At 37.2% G+C, this 21,152-nt stretch overlaps 1 protein-coding gene across 3 annotated transcripts in view; it reads right to left on the bottom strand.

Moving 5' to 3' along the window:
• The window catches only part of ZEB2 (zinc finger E-box binding homeobox 2), a 130,058-nt gene that overhangs the window by 19,347 nt on the left and 89,559 nt on the right, over positions 1 to 21,152 (bottom strand). Inside the window, exons 3-4 of one of the 3 annotated variants that reach the window (XM_007467474.1) lie at positions 21,106 to 21,152; positions 16,197 to 16,268 (exon numbers count right to left, since the gene is read on the bottom strand). The exon at positions 21,106 to 21,152 is cut by the window's right edge and continues 211 nt beyond it. In XM_007467474.1, the coding sequence (XP_007467536.1) occupies positions 16,197 to 16,268; positions 21,106 to 21,152 (119 nt within the window). The remainder of the gene's footprint in view (positions 1 to 16,196; positions 16,269 to 21,105) is intronic. The other 2 variants (XM_007467475.1, XM_007467476.1) reach the window with 2 other exon arrangements.

A 21,152-nucleotide genomic window follows, 5' to 3' on the forward strand; every position in this document is an offset into this window, starting at 1 on the left:
TTGATATTTCAGCAAGTATCTGAATTATCTGGCTATCTTTGCATGAATTTTCATTTGCATATGAATGTTTCCATCAGAAATGTAATCAAATGCAAATTCAATTGGATTTGCATTAATAGCCTTTCGGCTTAAAAGGGAGGAAAATTCTGATTTTTCTGGATAGGCAAACTAAACTGCATCTAGATAACACTATTGGTATTTGGAGAAGCAATTCACTCGCTAGATCAGATCTGGCCGTACTAGATTTCTATGTCAAGTGTGATAGGGACAAAAGATATCAAATCATGTGCTCTCATTAAGGATCATCTTTGTGGCCTGAGCATCGAATATATTGCCTAGAAATTAGTAGGCACTCAAGAATCATTTATGGAATGAATGTGGAATAAATTATGTCCTTAACACTGATCTTGGTGCAGAAGTCTTCTAGTAAAAGGAAGCATAAGACAAGACACCTACAGTTGAGCTAGGAACTCAGACCTACTATTCAAGTAACTGTAGAACAATTACATGATAAACTGTGTATTCGTGATCATAAATACTTGCAAGAGTTTGATAGGGCTCAGATGAGTATTCAAAAAGGGTTTCACGAAGAAACCTAAACATTTAAATCTATTTGCTCTATCAAGATTTTTTTTTTCACGTGGTATAGATATGCTATTAGTTATAAATCTCAATATCTACAGTCACTTAAGTGGGCTAGAATCTAGCCTTCTATGAACTAGGTATGACCATCATGGATATAATGTGTTTTTCCCTGGTGTTGCTATGGATACTAGTAATATATGGTTTTTTTCTGCCCAGTACCATGACATTCTCTTTTGCCTGGGATGGCTCTCCACTGTCCCTATTGCCAAACCTTATGGTACCCAAGGCAGCTGCCATGTTGTTGCATGATCCTGTCCCCTAGTTACAGTGGATTTATCTGCACCTGAAGTGAAGCAATCTTAGACCTCCCTCCTCCAGGTCAAACCGTTGACTGGTCCAGTGGTAGCCAATTAATCCAACTGAGTTCAGTCAATCCCTTCCCCCTGATTTTAGAACATGGGTCCAAAGAGATCACCAAGGCAGATTTTTTTTTCCAAGCGACTGCAGCTATAGGATGTAGAATGAAAGAACTGATAAATCCCATGTAGAATAAGAAGATTTATGAAGAGAGAAAATGAGCAGATATACAGAGAAAAGCAGAGACAAAATGGCAAGTCCTGACAGTACTTTTCTAGCTACACTTGTTCCTGAGGCCAAGCAGCACCTGCGTCCTTCCAGAGAGCAGAAAAATTCCCTTTTCTACTTTAGGCTATGTTGTGTCTCAATGTCCCAGACTCCAAATCGCCCTAACTGTTACAATTCTAGAACAAATGATGGAATTAAATTTTTGTTACTCTCAAAATTGTTGGGAAGCATAATGTTTTGATTCTATTTGGAAGTCTGCATTTTTGGCTTTTACAAAGATTTTGTAATACTGTATAGTGGACTCAGAGATGAGGTAGAAAATTTGCTAGAAAGTTATAAAATTCTTCACTGCATTTTTCTAGTGTAAAATAAACCTTCTTTTTTTTTCTTTTTTTTTTTCCCCCCTTTCTCTTCACTCCTTGGTATCCTTGGAAGAATTGCCAAAACACACTGACAAAGTATATTTGCATGGTATTTATGATCAAACCATAGCAAAAATTCACAAGAAACCTCAAATAATTTCTTCCCACACCTTCTCCAGAGATTTTGCATTTAGTCCTAAAATTTACCCTAGTGTCTTGCAAATATCTCAACCTTCCCTAAGGTCAGGTAAACTTTCCTCTATCCAAAAACAGAACTTCATTAATTAAAAATGTTTCCTCATAGCCAAGTGTATTTTAATATTGTTAGGGTAAATTTCTAGGTCCCTTAAGTCAGAACAGCCTCAAATTTCTTGTAAATATGTTGGTCACGCTTACTAATTAATAATACTTTCATATATACCCTTATGTCTATCTTAGATATTGATATTTTTGGATAGATAATGATGACTATCAATATGGACTGACTTTTCAAGTTATTGCCTAAAAACAAGCAATGTTAACATCTTTAAAGAAAACCCCTAGGGTTTCCCTGGTGGCGCAGTGGTTGAGAGTCTGCCTGCCGATGCAGGGGACATGAGTTCGTGTCCTGGCCCGGGAAGATCCCACACGCCGCGGAGCGGCTGGGCCCGTGAGCCATGGCCGCTGAGCCTGCATGTCCGGAGCCTGTGCTCCGCAACGGGAGAGGCCACAACAGTGAGAGGCCCGTGTACCGCAAAAAAAAAAAAAAAAAAAGAAAACCCCGAAATAAAAGAGTTATATTGGTCTTCAAATCAGTCAGCTCCTGCTCTCCCCATAATTGACTTGTTTTAGGTATTTCTCAAAGATTCTTAATACTTTTACAAGTAGTTATATTATGATGAGACCTTGATACTTATTGCTTCTCCTTTTCTGTTTCCTTCTCTTTACTTTTATTCCCTCACCATTTATTTGTTACAAGCATGTGTTCATGTAGGAAGACAGGTGCTCTATTAACACTGGTCTGTTACCCAGCATGTTTTTAACATTCACTTAAAAATTAAAGAAATATATTTGAATATTATGCTAAGCCATTTTAATAAACATCAACATGAATAAATAATTCTTTTGGAAAAGAAAATATCTTGGAGGGTCTAGAAGAGCTGAAGTAAGAATATGTAAAAAACTGAGTAGAATCATTCATCCATCCCTTTGTTTAATAACTGTTTATTGAGTGCCTGCTAGTACCAGAGAGTGTACTTGGGGATGAGGACACAAAGATATAGACTGAGAATTGTTTTCCTACTTCTATGATTCTCATATTTAGAGACAAGTACATAAAATGGTTGTTATTCTGCAGTATACAGACATATAAATACATGTATATCAGGGGAATATAAATACATATATACACAGAGAGTCACACACAGAGACACACACACTTCTTCAGTCTAACATCGAAATTATGCATTTATCATATCATCTGCTTTTACTCACTTCAAATGTCAAGGCAAAGGGACCTGAAATCTAGGTAACTGTATTCATCATCTTTTTGAAAAATAGTCTCTTTCTCAACAACATTTTAGATGGTAAGAAAACACAGAGAATTATTTTTTATTTAGTCATTTGTATTAATTTTTTTAGTTTAAAGAAAGCCCATATTCAGCATTTGTGGAGGTATATAAATCCTCATGGCTACTTTGTTTAAAGTTGACTAATTAATGTAATATAGGCATTTTATCATTAAAAATGCACGTGTGCCTTTCTGTAGAAGGCTTCTGAAATACATACTGGCACCAAATATCTAAAAACAACCATGAGGGAAGATGATCTTTTTCTCATTACACAGCTACACGGGCAGCCCAGCAGAGCCTCCGACTGCTACAGAGGTGTGTGTAAAGTCAGGTCAAAAGTGACAAAGTTTTCTTCTCTTCCTGGGAATTAGTACAGCTTCTGGGCCAGTCTCTCCATGCCTGCTCTGACATGGCTTTCTCCTGGGAGCACATATTCAGGTGCCAGTGAGAGTTCCCAATGCGTAAGAGCTTCAGGAGAAAAAGTTCCAAAGGGATGGGAATCTGTAGTTCTGTGCAGGATCAAATATCTCCCTAAACAGCAGGAAGCAGCCCAGTCAGGGACAGAGTCTAATTTTAAAGTGAGATCTTTTATTAGGGGATTCTGAATATCAGATTTAGAGACTACTAACCCTTAGACAGTTTTGATTGCTACGTATTGGTACAAAGACCATGTCTTTAAAACAAAAATTCCCGTTAGATAACATGTTTATCTTTCATATACCTGTGAAACCTAAAATTTTGGAATTGGTATATTACCAAAAAGACTCAGACTATTTTATTATATTTTAGAGAGGTTTATGAAGTATGGTATTTTTGTCCAGTAATTCAGTGCTCTTTCATATGCTTTCTGTAGAGACATACGACACCTAAGGATGCTCTAGGACAGTGGTTTTCAAAATGTGGTCCGCAGGCCAGCAGCATCGGTATTACCTGGGAACTTGTTCAAAATGCAAATTCTTGGGGTCCACCCTAAATGGACAGAATCAGCAATCTGTGTTTTAACCAGCCCTTTAGGGGATTCTGATACATGCCCAGTTAAAGAATCACTACTCTGGGGATTCAATTCTCTGTCTCCCCTGGCTAAATAAGGCATTCAGTAACGTGGTTTTGGGAAACAGCACAGAATTACTTCCATGTCAGGAAGCCTTTCTGATGATTTCAACCTGAGTTCATACCCTCCTTCTACAGAATACCATCTGCATATCTCAAATGTTGAATTTATCACATCACATTATAATCTTTAGTTTAACATGCCCATGAGCTAGCTGATAGAGGCACGGAGGGTCTTATTCACCTTTGTTATCCCAGTGCCTAGGGCAGTGTCAGGCACACAGCTAATGCCCACTAATTGAATGATTAGACCAGGTTTAAAATTATTAAACTACTCATTTTGACTCAGCTACTTATGTTTTTTAATCTCAATATCTTCTTCTGTAAAATGAGCTAGTATATGCTTTCCCGGGAATCTTCGAAGTTTCAGAATTGCATCATTTCAATTAATTCTTTGCCCTAATCAATTTGCTTTTTTATTCACTGGCTAGGCCTAGAGAGTTTTATCTGTATTCTTTTCAATTAAAAACTCAAAGCAACACAGTTTTCTGATGGAGGACCCATATCCACAGATTAAGAAAAAATATTTCAGAGGTGCCTGGAAACCACAGACAATATCACAAGGAAAACAGTGCTTATTAAATATTTGCTGAATGAATGAAGGAGACACTCAAGAAGCTTGGGATATCTGTTATTTCTTGTGGGAACTCTTGCTGTGAAGTGGAGATAGCTGTTCCTAACTGCAAACAAAGCTCATAAAACTGCAGCATTCATTCGCCAGGAAGTAACAGGCTGTTCTCGGTGTACACTGATTACAGTCTGAAAATGACCCTCCTGTCTAACCTGCCAAGTGCTACTTCTGTCTTTCTCTCCTCAGAACTTATCTCTTGCTATACTTTCTTTTTAGAAACTCACTGTATGAAATTAACTAAAACAATTAAAAATGATAATATGCATGAAAGATCTGACTGGAGGACAAAACTCTTCCAACATATAAAAATGTGACTGATATTATACACAAGAAGAAAATGACATGCTTTATAAGAGCAGGACTCTCTCCTTGTTAAGTATTTAGGTACTAACTGAATTATCTGATAAGCTGATCTTGCACAATTGATTAACACTCTACATGCAACTCAACTCTTGCTGAGAAATACCTTACGATACAACTTGTATGGCTTCTGTTACCCATAGAAGAAAGCTAGCTGTATTAAAAATTTTAACTTAAACTCCATATAAGCTCAATAAGAGGAATTGGAAGCTATAAACCAAGAAGACAACAAAGGTACAAAAACGTTCTCACTCTTTTCTCCACTTTCTTCTATACTAATGATATGACACACAAAATTCATACTTAAAGAGGCTTAACCGACTGCTAGCCTGCTAACCTTATCACTCCTGTTACCAATTTGGGGGACTTATACCTTGTATCACGGTGTTTCTGGCTCAAATAAGATTTTCAATCTAGGTCTAGATCTTTACCTGGGACTCAGATGCTTCCGAGATACTGCCAAAGGATCCTGTACACTTGAACAGAATTGGTGTTTATATGTGGTACTTCAGGTGGGGAATCCCTGACCCCACCCCTTCCCATCCTGCTCATACTCAGAGATTATCTTAACACCTTTTGTGAGGTAGAAGCAGGACTGCCTACACAATTTGCCAGGCTCAGTGCAAAATGGTGGCAGTAGAGCATCAAACCAAGGGCAAGGCCCTTCCAGTGCAGGCCCCTGTGTGACTGTAGGTCGCACACCCAGGACCCTGGCCTTGGGTCTAGGATCATGAGGCAGGAGACCCGAGAACCTCCCCCTCCCATGGCAACTCGCACAGCCCATGCTTTTTGTTTCCTTTGTTCACGCTTCCCAGTAAAATCTCATTAGAAGAAAGGGTAGGGTGGGTGGAGTCCAAAATTTCTAGTCTAATGTCCTCACTTAACAGACGATACAACTAAGGTACAGTGAAGCTAATGATTCATAGAATATTACACAAATAATTTCTGGGGCTTCCCTGGTGGCGCAGTGGTTGGGAGTCCGCCTGCCGATGCAGGGGACATGGGTTCGTGCCCCAGTGCAGGAAGATCCCACATGCCGCGGAGCGGCTGGGCCCGTGAGCCATGGCCGCTGAGCCTGCGCGTTCGGAGCCTGTGCTCCGCAACGGGAGAGGCCACAACAGTGGGAGGCCCGCGTACCGCAAAAAAAAAAATTAAAAAAATTAAAAAGTTAAAAATAAATAAAAAATAATTTCTGGTAGGGCTGGATGGGGAATTCATGTATCCTGACTCTTAACCCGTTACTCTTTACACTATACCATAAAGAGTCCGTATGAGAGAAAGACAGAGAGAGTGACAACCCCATCTTTTTAGTTTTTCTTCTTGCCTAACTGACTGGATATAATTTGAATAGGTCCTAGATGCTGCAATGATTGCTCTGACATTGTAAGTAGCTCTGAACAACAACATTATAACACTGTAAAATTAATAGGCAGAAAGGCAATGTAAATGCCAACTTCAATGTAAATAAAATATCATATTTTAAACTTTTTTTCTCTATTTTTCTTTTCACGTCCTTGCTCTTCTGAATGCTATGCACTTGTTTTATTTTTTGACTGAGTGACCTGCACCTAAGTATACTGGGGTAAAATGGAAAACATCACAGAGGTTCTTCAAATGCTCCACTCACGATGTCTATTTAAAATTTCCATTTAATATTTAGGGATTGTATTTTTCTCATTCTGATATTTCCTAATTTTAATCATGTTGCAAAAGGCACTCAATTCAAAAATAACTTTATGAAACACCTTGCAAAGGAAGAATTTATATTAATTACATAATTAATTAATTATGGTTTTAGTAAATAAAAAAATGTCTTAAGCTTAATTTAGGACTAGAGACCAAGAAACACTTTATTCACGGTTCATTTTGCTTTCCCATTTCACATATTACTTGTTTATCCCCCCACATGCTTAATGATGTCCTCCTACATGAGTTCCAGTTCTCAGATTAAATGAAACTGTGTCATCTCTTGATAATATTCCATCCCTCACAGACCCTTCCAGCAGAGCCATTCCCACCTTCATCTGTCTTAACACGCTGAGCGACACACAGATGGGTCAACAAACGCCTTCATTCATACCCCCATTTCAAACCAGAGTGCCTATTTTATTTATTTGTTTATCATTTCTTTGTTTATGCATTTATGCTTTGTTTCAACAAGCAACCTGTTTATCAACCACCGAGGCTGTATAAACACTGCACCTACCGAGGGGAAACATGGGGAAGAGCAAACTTAACCCGGACCCTCAAAAAGCCTCCAATCTGTAATTTTTTGAAGTCTATGTCATCCATTTTCACCATCATGTCTTAGGACACAACCTATACAGCTCAAGTAAAATGACACTTATCCCATGAATATGTTCTCCCCAGGCTGTCATTATTGTCATTCTGGGAAATTTCATTACTCAAAAGATAGTCTGTGCAGAATCCTGGCTGCGTGGTGCTCTAATCTTCTCTAGTCCAACAACAGGGATGGCCAGCCACCCCTTGGTATGGCTAAGCCTGGGACAATGCCATCTCTCTGAGTGAAACTTGGAACTTTCACTCTCTGATTTCAACCCCACCCCATCATTCAGTTCCTCATCCCCTGAAACAGGTACTTCATTGTGATAATCAGGCCCCGACAAGTGCCTCAGGCCATTTCACCCATTCTGATTTTGCTTTGCCTCAGTTCACCTTGAAGCTGGAAATCACTTCCATCCCCGCCCCTTGTTCTTGTGTCATTCTGGCCTTGCCAAACTAAAATCCAGCCCAATTTCTCTGTTCCTAGAATATAAAAAAATGTTTAAAGAAACGTAAATAATTGTATAGCCTTGTTTCTGTCTATGTTATCAAAAGAGGATATTCTTTCATGATGATAATTGAATCTCCATACATTGTCCACAGCAATTACTCTAAATTTCCATTCCTGAAGATTCCAACCCTATTCCCATTCCCATACTGTCAACTGATGATATCTTTTCCTACTTACTTCAAAGAGTGCAACTTAAATGATGTGAATTCTATCAACTACCTAAAATTCAACAGAAATTTCTCTACAACAAGTCTCCCTTCTTCTTTTGATCTTATTGCTAAATAAGATGTGTCTCTGCCCACAGCCAAGGCTACCATCCAAAGCTATTCCCTCACAACTCTTCTGATAACCTACTCCATCTTTCGCCTCGTCTCCTTTTACATTTTCGGCCATTCTCGCTGTCTCTCTTTTTGCACAGAGGCATGTTCAACAAGCCTTTATCCTGGAGAAAAACCTTCTCTGAAATGTGCAGTCTCTTAAGTCACCTCCCTAATTTCATGTCTCTAAGGTTTGACACTACTCTCTGTCAGAAACCCTCTGCAATACTGAAAACTTCTCAGTTGAATCTACATAGCTTTCTGTATTTCAAATAAAACATCTTAGTCCATGTACTATTATAATCATTACTGATAATAATAATAACAGCTAGCAGCAATTGAACATGCATTATGCCTAAAATTGTGCTAAACATTATACACACATTTCTTATTCATCTTCCATTGTTTTTTTTTACCCAATTGAATGTTGACATTCATTAATGACAGTGAGTGTTCACTATATCTTTCATGATGCCTAAAAAAATGCCTTGTACTTAGTAGGGTCTCCCAAATTGACTATGGATCTGAATAGCTAATGAAGCTATAATTGTAACTTTTGCCTTCATGTCATTGTGATTTTTGTCTTTCCTAGTGGCATCATAAGACTTTGAATTCCTTAAGGATAGGACTATATCTTCTATTTCCTTTGTTTCTTGAACCTCAGTTCCAATTCAGCACACAACGAATACTATGAAAAGAACAAATGGAAATAGTTGAGTGGTTGTTAACAAGTGACAAATATTATTTGTTTATTTGATTGTTATACAGGACAGAAGGAAAAAAAGATGATTTCTGATGCTAGTCAGAAGGAAATATCTTTGAGAGCTTTCAACATCCTTATACACAAACATTATAAATACTACTAAATCCTCTTCTACATTTAAAAAAAAGGTGCTAGATAAAGATGAAGAGAGATAGAAAACTAAGCTATTCCTTCTTAATCTTTCTATTTTAACTTCAAATGCAACCTCAGAGCAGTGAAAAGAAATGTGTCCTACAACTTGTCTGGGTAGTTTTCCAAGACGTCAAAAGAATTTAATTGGCCAAGGTTCTCAGAATCGACTGGTTAGTCCTTCCATTACAAATGTGTTAAATATTGTATTTTGGTATTCCAGAGAAGTTAATGAGGAGCCAGTACAAAGGGAGGAAATAGTTCAGAATCCATTTATTTCTTAATGAATAGAAATGGGTAAGCTTACTTGCAGATGCAAACAAACCAGAAAAATAACCAAGAGAGGGTGAGAATCTAGTATATGTTAGGCATTGTACTTGGTCCTTTAAAAATGATATACCATTTAATCGCTACAGTCAGACTCTGTAAACAGGGAATCATTATTTCCACTTTACCCATGTAGAATGAAGGCTTATTCTATACTCAAGTTCATGTAACTAGTAACTGGTAGAGACAAAATTCAAATGTAGTTTATCTGACTCCAGAATCTAGAGCATCCCAAAACAACTTTTGCCTTTTTATCTGTAAAAGCGTTTATATATTATTCCTAAAATATTGGAAGCATGTTTAACGACTGTTAGTTACAGTCAGTACAGTTAGTTCTTGGACAATAATTTTCTTGTGTTATATAAGATTAAGAACCGAGACCTCAACTGGCCTTACCCAGTTCCTAGATGTAAGGTGTTTTCCTCTTCCCAGCAAAGGAAGCAAAGATGCAGGTGGTTATTAATAGCCCTTTAAAACAAGAGTGCTAGATTGTTTGAGTAAAGGTAACTCTCACACAAAGAGGAAAACATCAGGGGCTTATTTAGGTCTTAATAGGCATGTGGAAGGGCTTCCCTGCTGGTGCAGTGGTTGGGAGTCCGCCTGCCGATGTAGGGGACACGGGTTTCGTGCCCCGGTCTGGGAGGATCCCGCGCGCCGTGGAGCGGCTGGGCCCGTGAGCCATGGCCGCTGAGCCTGCGCGTCCGGAGCCTGTGCTCCGCAACTGGAGAGGCCACAGCGGTGAGAGGCCCGCGTAACGCCAAATATATATATATATATATATATATATATGCATGTGGAAACACATTAATGCTAATGATCACCATGCACCTAAGTTAGATCCTTGTTACTACTAGCATGTAGGCAAACTCATGTTTATAATGCTCCCAAGGTTTTCCATTTCTCTAATCTTCTTAGAAAATACCTTTTAAAACACACTCTTAAAAATTCTACATAATAGAGGCTTCCCTGGTGGCGCAGTGGTTGAGAGTCCGCCTGCCGATGCAGGGGAAGCGGGTTCGTGCCCCAGTCCGGGAAGATCTCACATGCCGCGGAGCGGCTGGGCCTGTGAGCCATGGCCGCTGGGCCTGCGCGGCCGGAGCCTGTGCTCCGCAACGGGAGAGGCCGCAACAGCGAGAGGCCCGTGTACCACAAAAAAAAAAAAAAATTCTACATAATAATTTCATCCTGATTTTGAACAAGATTAATATCTGGAAGATGTAAAGTTCTTTGTGAAAAGGTGTTCTTTACGTGTTAAAGCATACATTTAAAAAATTTTGAAACATTAAAACCAATGTAGAAACATCAAATGCAATGTAGAAAGTTATTACTATAAATCAGGGCTTTCAATGCTGTAGATCAATTTTGCTATGCTGCTAATCTAACTTTGCTGTAAAAAAGTAATGATAGTCTGTTTTTCTTTGCCTTTAACAAGTAGATTTCAGAGACTTAAATCCTGGTTTCACTCTCTGAAGATACTGGACTTAATCCCCTCCACAGGGGACGTTTTCACCTATTGTGACTTCCTTCCTCAGAGTCCATTTCTTCTCCACCTAATATTCATTCATTCATTCATTCGCTCATTCATTCATTCATTTTACCAGTCATAATGCATACCATGTGTGTTCACTGCTGTACTGGGCACTTTGAGGAAAACAGGGACTAGCCCTTTTATTAAAGCAAATATTTGGGGGGCACATACTAAGGTCATACTAATTTACCCCTATTTCATAGCTCAAGAAACTGCTTGTCTCCATGAAATTAACTAGATGAAATATGTGCAAATAACATAAAGAGGAACAATTCAACATGCTAAAATTAGTGGTGTGCACCTGAGGGCTGTGGGATTTCAGACAAGGAAGAGATATATGTGGTTTGGGGGTGTTCAAGGATGGCCACATTAAGGAAATGGGAGGTGAGCTAGCCTTGAAGAACAGAAAGGTGGGTAGAATTTGGATAATTGGAGGAATGGGAGTGAGAGATTAGGGTCTCAAGGGATAGCATGGGCAGAGATTCAGAGGTTGGTATACATGTGATTCTTTTTTGATATTACCAAGGGATTTGGTCTGATAAGAATGCAACACTGTTGGTATGAAATGGACGGCACTCAATACCTGTCTGAAGAATGTGGATTTTGTCTTATAGGTACTGAGGGACAGTTAAAGATTCTAAGAAGGGAATTTGGACCATGAGAAAAGGGTTATAGGAAGAATGTGGACAGACTAAACAGAGGAGGACACGAAGGCTAGAGACCAGTCAAATGTAACTGAGTCTTCCTCATTTGGGGGATTGGAACAATGGGAGATGAAAATGTCTGATTGATTATTGCAGGTCCACTGTCAAAAGTATGTCAACCCAGAAATGGGAAAGGAAAGTTCAAGTGCTGTTTGTCTCTCATTTCTTCAAAAACTCTTTCTGACTCAGGACCATTCTAGGGTCTGTGGTGAGAAAGTGACCAAAATCCCACATCATTCCTGCCCTCAAATAGTTTACAATCTAGTGGAGAGAAACATACCTGCAGGTGACTAATTATAATATGAGAGAGAATGACCCTCAAAAGAATGAGTGGTGGGCTTCCCTGGTGGCGCAGTGGTTGAGAGTCCGCCTGCCGATGCAGGGGACACGGGTTCGTGCCCTGGTCCGGGAAGATCCCACATGCCGCGGAGCGGCTGGGCTCGTGAGCCATGGCCGCTGGGCCTGCGCGTCCGGAGCCTGTGCTCCACAAACGGGAGAGGCCACAACAGTGAGAGGCCCGCGTACCGCAGGAATAAAAAAAAAAAGAATGAGTGGTTAATCTTGAGTGGGAGACTGTCAGATGGCTTCCTGGTAGAGATGGCCTTTAGGAAGGTGTATGATGCTGTCAGGCTAAGAAAGAATGAGTGGTATCTACAGATTTTAACTCAGCAGAATATACTAGGAAGGAGATACTTTTAGATTCTAAAAGACTACTCTATTCATTGATATGAACTTGGTTAAATTCTACTATGTAATAGATTTGTAGACTTGCGCAGGAAATTTAGAGGTCTTTTCCTTACTTTCAGTTAGGAATAAAACTTGTGAGTTGAATATCCAGAAATAATAGAGACATTTTCTTTGTCTTCCCCTGACAACTCATTCCAGTTAATAACAACACTTTTTATCAGAAAATATGCTTAACCTGTTTAAAATTTATCTATTCCAATGTGTTTGTTCTGCTTTGATTAAAAAAGAAAAATGTATCTGATATTAAAGAATTCCATATTCATTCACTAATAAAAACATATTTGTTGAGACCCTATTAATTTTAAGGCACTCTCATAGACAATGTGGTAGCCTAAAACCAATCTGTGTTCTCAGAGTTTGCAGTCTAATTTGGAAAAGACAATATATTAAGTTACAACACACTATAGCATCTACAGCAAGGTCAGCTGATTTGTTCTATAAGAGTTCATTGGAGGAAGATATCACTATAGGTTGGGATGGCTGGAGAGGAAGGTCAAGCCAATAGCTTGACCTTGATCAGTAGGACCTATGTGGGGAGAAAAGATACTCCATTAATAAGCAACTTCAACCATTAAAGATGTCTTATTTCAATTCCACATGTTTTTAGCATCCAAAAAGATGCTAGGGATAAGAAGCAGTAAACTTATGGTTGGGAAGAAATATGTGTTATTCTCTAAAAGGCCAGAGTTCTAAGCTGAGGGTCACCAGTAAATTCCTAATTACCAAGCCCAATGTATTTGCTCAGCATTCTTTCAGTCGTAGTTATTTGAATCTTTTGATTCAATTGACCATTGTCTACTTTTGAAACTTTCTTTGTCTCCTGGATATATAAATTTTTTCTCTCTTAATCTTTTTTCTTTTAATGAATTTGATTTTTCTCCTTACTCACCAGAAGCCCTGGCCTCAGCTTTCTACGTGTTTCAGTATATTTATTGTAAATGTCTTAGTCCCATGATGTTAAATACCATCTGACTATATTTGCATGACTCTCAAATCTTTATCTCTAGCCCTGACTTCCTGGGTTTCAATTCCTCATTTCCAATGAACATTCATATACATATATATGTGTGTGTGTATATATATATATATATATATATATATATACACACACACACACACACACACATTTATCATTTTATATGAAAATACTTGTCTAAAGACAAGCTCAAGGTCTTCTCAAAATTGGATCCTTTTTCTGTTTATCTAGAAATAGCAAGTATTTGCCATGTTCTAAACATGCAGATGTGTAATCCTGAAGCCATTTTGATTCCATCACCCAGAGAATCAATTGGTTGTTAAGAAGTCATGTTACTAATTTCACCACTGTCACCACCCGAGGACAGGCTTTTTGTCACGTCACGCCTGAATTGCTACAATGACTTCCAGTTGGTCTCTCAAAGTCTAGTTTTTCTTCACAGAAATCACGGTAGTATAACATGCCCCAAACTCTTTGGTTTGTTGCTTTACATTCTCCATTTACATTTAACTTACATGTCCAGCTTCATTTCCCGTGAATTGCCTCCTAGGACCCCCTGATTCAGCCAAATCCTTTTACTTGCTATCCTCTGAATAGATATTACAATTTCTTTCCTTGGCTTACACACTCCTGTTCTGCTAGAAGGACCTTCCTCACTCCTTCACGACTACTGAAAAGGAACTTAGTTCAAATTTCACCTCCTTCATGCAGCCTTTTCTGAATATTCACCCCATAGGACCTCTCATATTTCTGTAATTTGAAATAATTATAGTTCCTACTATTTGTTGCATATTTATCACATATTTTCACTTATTGTTTATTATTTTTTCTTGTGTGTTGGTCTCATCTTCCAAATTAAATAATAGCCATGTCTAAGATTTCCTGGCCCATCTTCCAGAACATGTGCACACAAAAGTGAATAGACAGAAGACACTCAATGAATATTTATTGATCTATTTATTGACTGAATACATATGAACTATAAGGAATAGTAAATAGTATGGGAAAAGGTGAATCTTAAGGCTATGTGAAGGAACATTTGAAATTGATTTTTAAATCTTCTGAATAGGAACCATTTTTATTAACCCCACTTTAGACCTTAAGTGTATAAAACAGCTAGTAAATTGTCACTTTGTGGAATAGCGACACTTTAAATGCCTATAAAGTTAATGAAATTAGAGTTTATTTATGCTTGAGATTGAAATTTAACAATTGTCTTTAAAAGGAACATGAAGCCATTTTTGATCCTATGAGTTGGGACATTACAGAAAGTATCTAATTTGTGGTCTCTCTCTTTATTATTATGTTTTTATAAGAAGTTATTTTATCTTGTTTCTATTTTACACAGTGATGGTACCCCTACAACATAGAATATTAAAACTAGAAATATTTTTAACAAGCAACTAGTGCAATCTATTCATTTTTCAGATGTGGAAACTGAGTGCCAAGAAGGGCAATTGACTTGCCCAAGGTTGCAATCTAGTTATTGCCAGAGCTGTAGCTAAAAATCAGGATTATAGGTTCCTAATTCTATACCTTTTCCATAATCCCATATTGTACAGTTTCATTTTTGTACCTTAAATTGACATTATTCAAATGAAGGAAAACTTACAATAGTTTTTTATTATTTCTCTTATTTTATATCCAAGAATGTAAATTAGTGTGTGGTAAGTTATTAATAAGAGCATCCTAAATAGAAACACAGCATGAACAGTCTATTGTGATGTGTTTCGACATAAGGGAGATATGAATATCATCTTAATTATTTACATTTCTAAAACTTCATAAAACTGTGACTTGTTTTCATTGGTGAGTTGAGTGGAAATAGTTATGTGATTTTTTTTTTTTTTGGCTTTTGCTTTAGAAGTTAACCTTATACTGGGCACTATGGTAATATTTTTGATGGTGGTATGAAGGATTGTTTGAAACACCAAAAATACTTAGCCTTATCCAGGAAAAGAGAGGTAAACATAGTGAGTCAGTGTAAATTTGCACTAGTGACGTGAGAGGGTGTGAGAGGAGATGCTGTTCAGTTTTTGGAAAAGAACATGGAAGGTCACAATTGTCCTGAAACTCCATTCTACAGCAGTAGCAGAATAAAACAAAGCACCACTTACTACCTTCCTATTGCAATTTTTTAGCTTCATTGAAAAGAAGTGAAATGGTCTCTTCTTTATGAAACGTTTGCCTGGAAAATATTATTTAGAGGAACTAGAAGGTGCTGAGAAATAAAATGAAGATAGGATAAAAAGGAACTCAGATGATCAGTTATGAGGAATATTCACAGAATTTTGGTTTGTCGTTCTGAAGAAACATTTTACACTCTAAATTACACCATATCATTTGAATCTCAATGACTAATATCAAGGGGTGACTGGAAGAGGCATATTATATTACTATTTTCAAATTATATTTATGCAGTCTTTTAAAATACAAATTACTACCAGAAATTTGCCCAACTCAGGCTTTGAAAAGATTTTTTTAAAAAATCCAATTCAGTTTTCTTAACTGTCACAGGCAAATTAGGGTTTAAGAATAAAAGATATATTTGCTGAATAAAATACCAAAACAGAGAATTCTGAGTTGAAACAAAACAAGAGACTTGCAAAGTCTGACTTAATTGTTAAATCACAGACATACAAATGGATGGGTCAGTGTTTCTGTCCCTGACTCACTAAATCCACATGACGCAGGACAAACGTGACCTTGGTGTGGTAAACTTACTTACCTGTACCATTGTTAACTGTGGTCTGGATCGTGGCTTCCGGCCCCATAGTGTCATAGTCTTCCTTCATTTCTTCTGTGGGGGAAGATTATCTTTAGCATTTGAAAATTGTAGAAAGGCTTACTATACTAAGCATGCCTACCACAGGAACAAGGAAGATTCTTTTAAAGGAAACAGAGAAAAGGCTTGTTGTAAACCTCTAAACAATAGCTTTGTTCAGGCAACTGAATGAATCCAATAGTGCTAGCTGCACAAGAACTTATTTACTTTAAGCATTACTGCAAGCTGTGAAAAACAGAGGTGCTTATTTGGGGCAAACGAAAGGCTTTTCTTCTAGTGGCAGTTCTAGTGACAAACAGGGGGAAAGATATTATTTTTTCAATAAGAGTCAAAAGCAACTAAGTATTTGTACTGACGAAGAGGCACACTGGCTGCTATGCCTCTGGTAACACTGGATTATCAGAGACAAGTCAGAATTTCTTATTTTATTTTCATGCTTTTTTTCCCTCCTTGGAGTAGCTATGATGGTGCTAATCTATGCAAGCGAAATTTTAGAGAACCTAATTCTACATATACCAAAACTTGAAATGCCCAGTTTATAAAACAAGCATCCCAGAGGTACTGAAAACACCTGTTTCACTGTTTTATATAAACTTCTAAAACATATTTTCCTTATTCCTTTCCCTACCACTCCATAAATATCTTTCTTCCTTACCGTTAATTCCCCAGTAGGGAGTCACAGTCATTTTCTGAGGAAAAACATAGCTGTAAGAACATCTCAATGTTCTGATGAAGATGAAAATATCTAACACTGAAGTTGAAGATCTATAGATGATAAAAGGTCATCTTCTAAAACTGTAATATTTTAAAATAGGAAGAGTCTGGAAAGTAGGAGAACTCTCAAATTTTCTGCCTACCAAATTGTAGAATATGTGAAGTCAGAGGAGGACAGCTGACAGTTAAAAATCCTTCAAGAAAGTAAATTAAACATGGACTTTTAAATTTTTTATTTTTACAAAACAATACTAATGAGAACCAAACATGATCCAGGATGAATCTCTCTCTGTGATAATCATTTTGTTTAAAACAAGAGAAACTTTATAAATAGGACTCTGTGAATTCCCAAATTTATCCTGACCATTTTTGCTTATCACATTCTAGTCATAATTATTTGGTAGAAAAACAGATTCTAGCAAATGTTACAACAAAATTAAAATATATGTTTTTCAAGTAGTATCCTGCAGCATATCTGTTTATGGCATCAGAACTGAAAAATTATGAGCCTCTTAAGGTAAAGTACACAGATATAAATAGATGCTAATTTAATGCCACTGGGCATAATACTAGTCAGATAATTTGAATGATATTTGTTTAAATTCTACGACCACTTTAAATTCATTCTTGGCCCTGGACTTCTCCCTTATTTAAGGAATATTTTCACAGGGACATTTTGCATAAAACATTTAGGAGTTCAATATACAGCAATACTTTATTGTCAATTACAATAATTGATTGGTTAAAAGGCTCTCTCATCTGATATTTTTATTAGTCTCTGCAAGGAATTAAATTAAGGTATTTCTGAGAAGTTCAGTAATAGATATAAATATAACTTTTGTGTCTTTCTTCCTCGCTCCTCTCATGTGATTTCTGGTAGCCAAGAGTCAGAAGAATCATAAGTTTTCCATCTGAGAGATCAAGTCACTGAGGGGAAAACAGTTAACAGCATTTTTTTTTTTTTTTTTTTTGCATAATAGTGGTAATGTTCAAGATTTCTGCTGCACTTCCTTCCTCATTGTCATTTTCTTATGAAAACGTAAAGAGAAGTTACAGGAGGTAGTTGCTTCCTAAATTATTAAATGCTGCGTATTCATATGTGTACTTGGCACTTAGTAATACTTTAGCTATAACCCTCTTTTACCAAAGATTGTGCAACTGAGATGGTGTCACTTTCACCCAGAATGTACTTTGCTTCAATTTACTGAGCATCAAGCTTTCTCTTTTTTGAACATCAAGTTCAGGTATGTATTTTAAATACTATGCATATGCCTATTTAATTAAGTTTCACATGAATCCGTATTCAGAAGGACATCATAATGTGGGTTAGGAGTATCCCCCCTGAACTAAAGGCAATCCTGGCTGTCTTTCTGCCTCATGCCTAACCTTAAACATTTTTTTCCCAAGACACCTCTGACTCAGCATACTGTGTCTAAAACCACATAGTATATTTGTTTTTAAAACACTTGTAAAAGTTTGCGTTTTCCAGTCACCCTTGGGATGAAGGTTTATAAAAATAAAGAGCACTTTCTTCCTCGAGATGAAGAATCCTTGAATAAGCAGAAAGAGGCCAAGATGCAGGTGATTTATTTAAGTCTGTGTCAATGATAATGATGTCATGGTTTCCAGCACACTGTGTCCACCCCATTGTGGGACGAAAGAATGTCAAGGACAATTCTAAACACAAAACTTTGATTGTGCTGGAACCGGAAAGGCACAGTAAGAACTCCACTGCGCTCTTCAGTGGAAAACCTGCATCCTGCAGACAAACTACAGAAAGCATGGGAGAGAGAGCAAAAGAGAGGGGGCTTATCTCAGAGTAAAGCTATGTGCTGAGGTATGATGGTAGACAGCCAGGCACCAGGGATAAAACACTACTAAATAAAACAGCACCAGAATTAGAATTATTGTCTATATTGTATGTTTTGAACAATAAATAAGAAAAATATTTTATCAGAAGAAAAATGTGTTATCTAAGAGTCAGGATAAACAATGAGTAGCTTTTTAAGACCAATTTCTTTTCATTAGACATCAAGGCACCACATCAGAGCACTTTTGGAACAATAAAAAAAAAGAACAATAAATCATTACTAATCATTAGAACCAGACAGGTAATAGCTGGGTAACTTTCTTGGTCCAAATAGCCAAATGAGATTAGGGATTTACATTTTATTTAATTATTGTGACTCCAGAATGCTAGTTTATTTACCATAAAGGTAAGAGCAAAGAACAGCCTGTTCATTTGTATCACAGGCACCATTAACTACAGGTGATAACAGGGTCTGTAATGCATTCATATGGATTATTGTATATTAAAACATTTGGAATTATGATCCATGACCAACACAAAAAGCTGCCATGATCACAGACTACTACAGCTTGACATGGCTGTTTTGGCCCTTTTTCAACTACTGATCTTAATTTTTTTAAATTAAACTTTTTTTTTTCAGAAGTTTGGAGCTGTACATTTGTTATATCGTTAATAATTATTCCTTTAAGGGTGGAAATTCTAGTAATTGATCCTTACCCTTGATTTCTAGATATTAAAATTTAAAGCATCAGAACATTCATTCTTATAGCCCTGCATATCTAGTTCATTAACAAATATGAATAGCTAACACCAGCTCATTTAAATAGTATGTCTTACATGAGTTCTCGCCACACTCTGTTTCTGTCACACTGCTCCTAAGAATCATTGGCTCTTATTATACATGTAAATGGCTATCATAAAAATAAAAATTTCATTTAAGATTGTTAATGACTTCTGCAGCAGTCAGACTTCCTTTAATGATCATCCTCTGCCCCTAATTAAACGTATTTATCTTTCAAGCATCTTTGGCTGAGTTCTCCCTCATAGTTGAAAATCTAAAACCTTAAGTCTTAATGGATATAACGATACATGTTTATGTGTGGGATTGCTGAGATTCAGGAAACCTTCACCGAAAGCAAAATTGGAAACAGAAAGAGTACAAAACTTGGCACGGTATGTTAGGAAAACGAAAAACAAATACACTACACTCAAAGTGCCATCAGTCTTTTTTTTATCTTTTTTTCACATTTAATGTTCTTTAGTAGTGGAAGTACTTTTATTATCCTCCTTCCAGTACACCAAACAATTACTCTGCCTATGTTCGATGTTTTATAGTCTGTGACATCACAATAGCATACAGGTAGACTCTTGTACTTGTTTCCTTCCCACCCATTTCACCTATTTATAAAAATGCTATTGTTATATATATCGTGAGGAAAAAACACATAAGGTGGAGTAAATCATGATAGCGCCCACTGGGTCTTGGAACAGAGATTAAGGAGACATGAAGGTTTGAATTAGAAGGGTCATTAAAAAAAATTTTACAGGCCACCTTACCAAGTAGAGATTAGCCGAGGGAGTTTAGGGGGATATGATTAATTCTCCTTTAGTTTGTTAATCATTTCATACCTTGGTGATGTTTCATCCTAAGTGAATTTTAGACCATGACATTTCCATTTTCACAGTGGCATCTGAAGTTTTAGTTTGAATATAATTCACCTTATTTTTATTAGAGTTGGCCTTGGACCATTTCTACTTCCCCAGAGATTCCCACCAAACAGCAAGAATCATTATCAAGTACTTAGCTGTTAAATAATAAGAAAGAAAGCTACCTGACCAGGTAGAAGTGTGAAATCACATTCACACTTAACAAAAGGGAATGATTAGGTGGTTGAATTACAATAGGAGGTGTCAGACAGACACTGAAACTACTGTTGAACTGACAGTTATTTGGTTTGTTATCACTACACAAAACTTTCAAATACATATTAGTTGTGAGCTTTTATGTTTGCTTCCAGTTTCCATCCTGAGAGGATAGCTCTTGATGGTGTTGTATAATTGGCACATTGTACATGTGGTGCAAATCCTTCACGTTGTGCATTTAAAATGTAGTTCATGTTCAACTTGCGTCCAGACGGAAACATAATCCCTTCCTAAGATGTCAGTAGTGCTGTAATGTGATAACACGACTATCACTTCATAATCTGTCACCAGCTTTGGTATCTCTATTCTGCAAGGGCTCTGGAAAGAAATATTTTAACGATTTGGTTGTGGACGCTCCACTAGGTAGATGGCACAGGAAGGGGCCAAGTTGTTTTAGACACTTACCTGGACCATCTACAGAGGCTGGGAGAATGTCGTTGTTGTGCCAGGTA

The sequence above is a fragment of the Lipotes vexillifer genome, unplaced genomic scaffold (assembly GCF_000442215.2).
Source record: "Lipotes vexillifer unplaced genomic scaffold, Lipotes_vexillifer_v1.1 scaffold265, whole genome shotgun sequence".
In the NCBI taxonomy this organism is placed as follows: domain Eukaryota; kingdom Metazoa; phylum Chordata; class Mammalia; order Artiodactyla; family Lipotidae; genus Lipotes; species Lipotes vexillifer.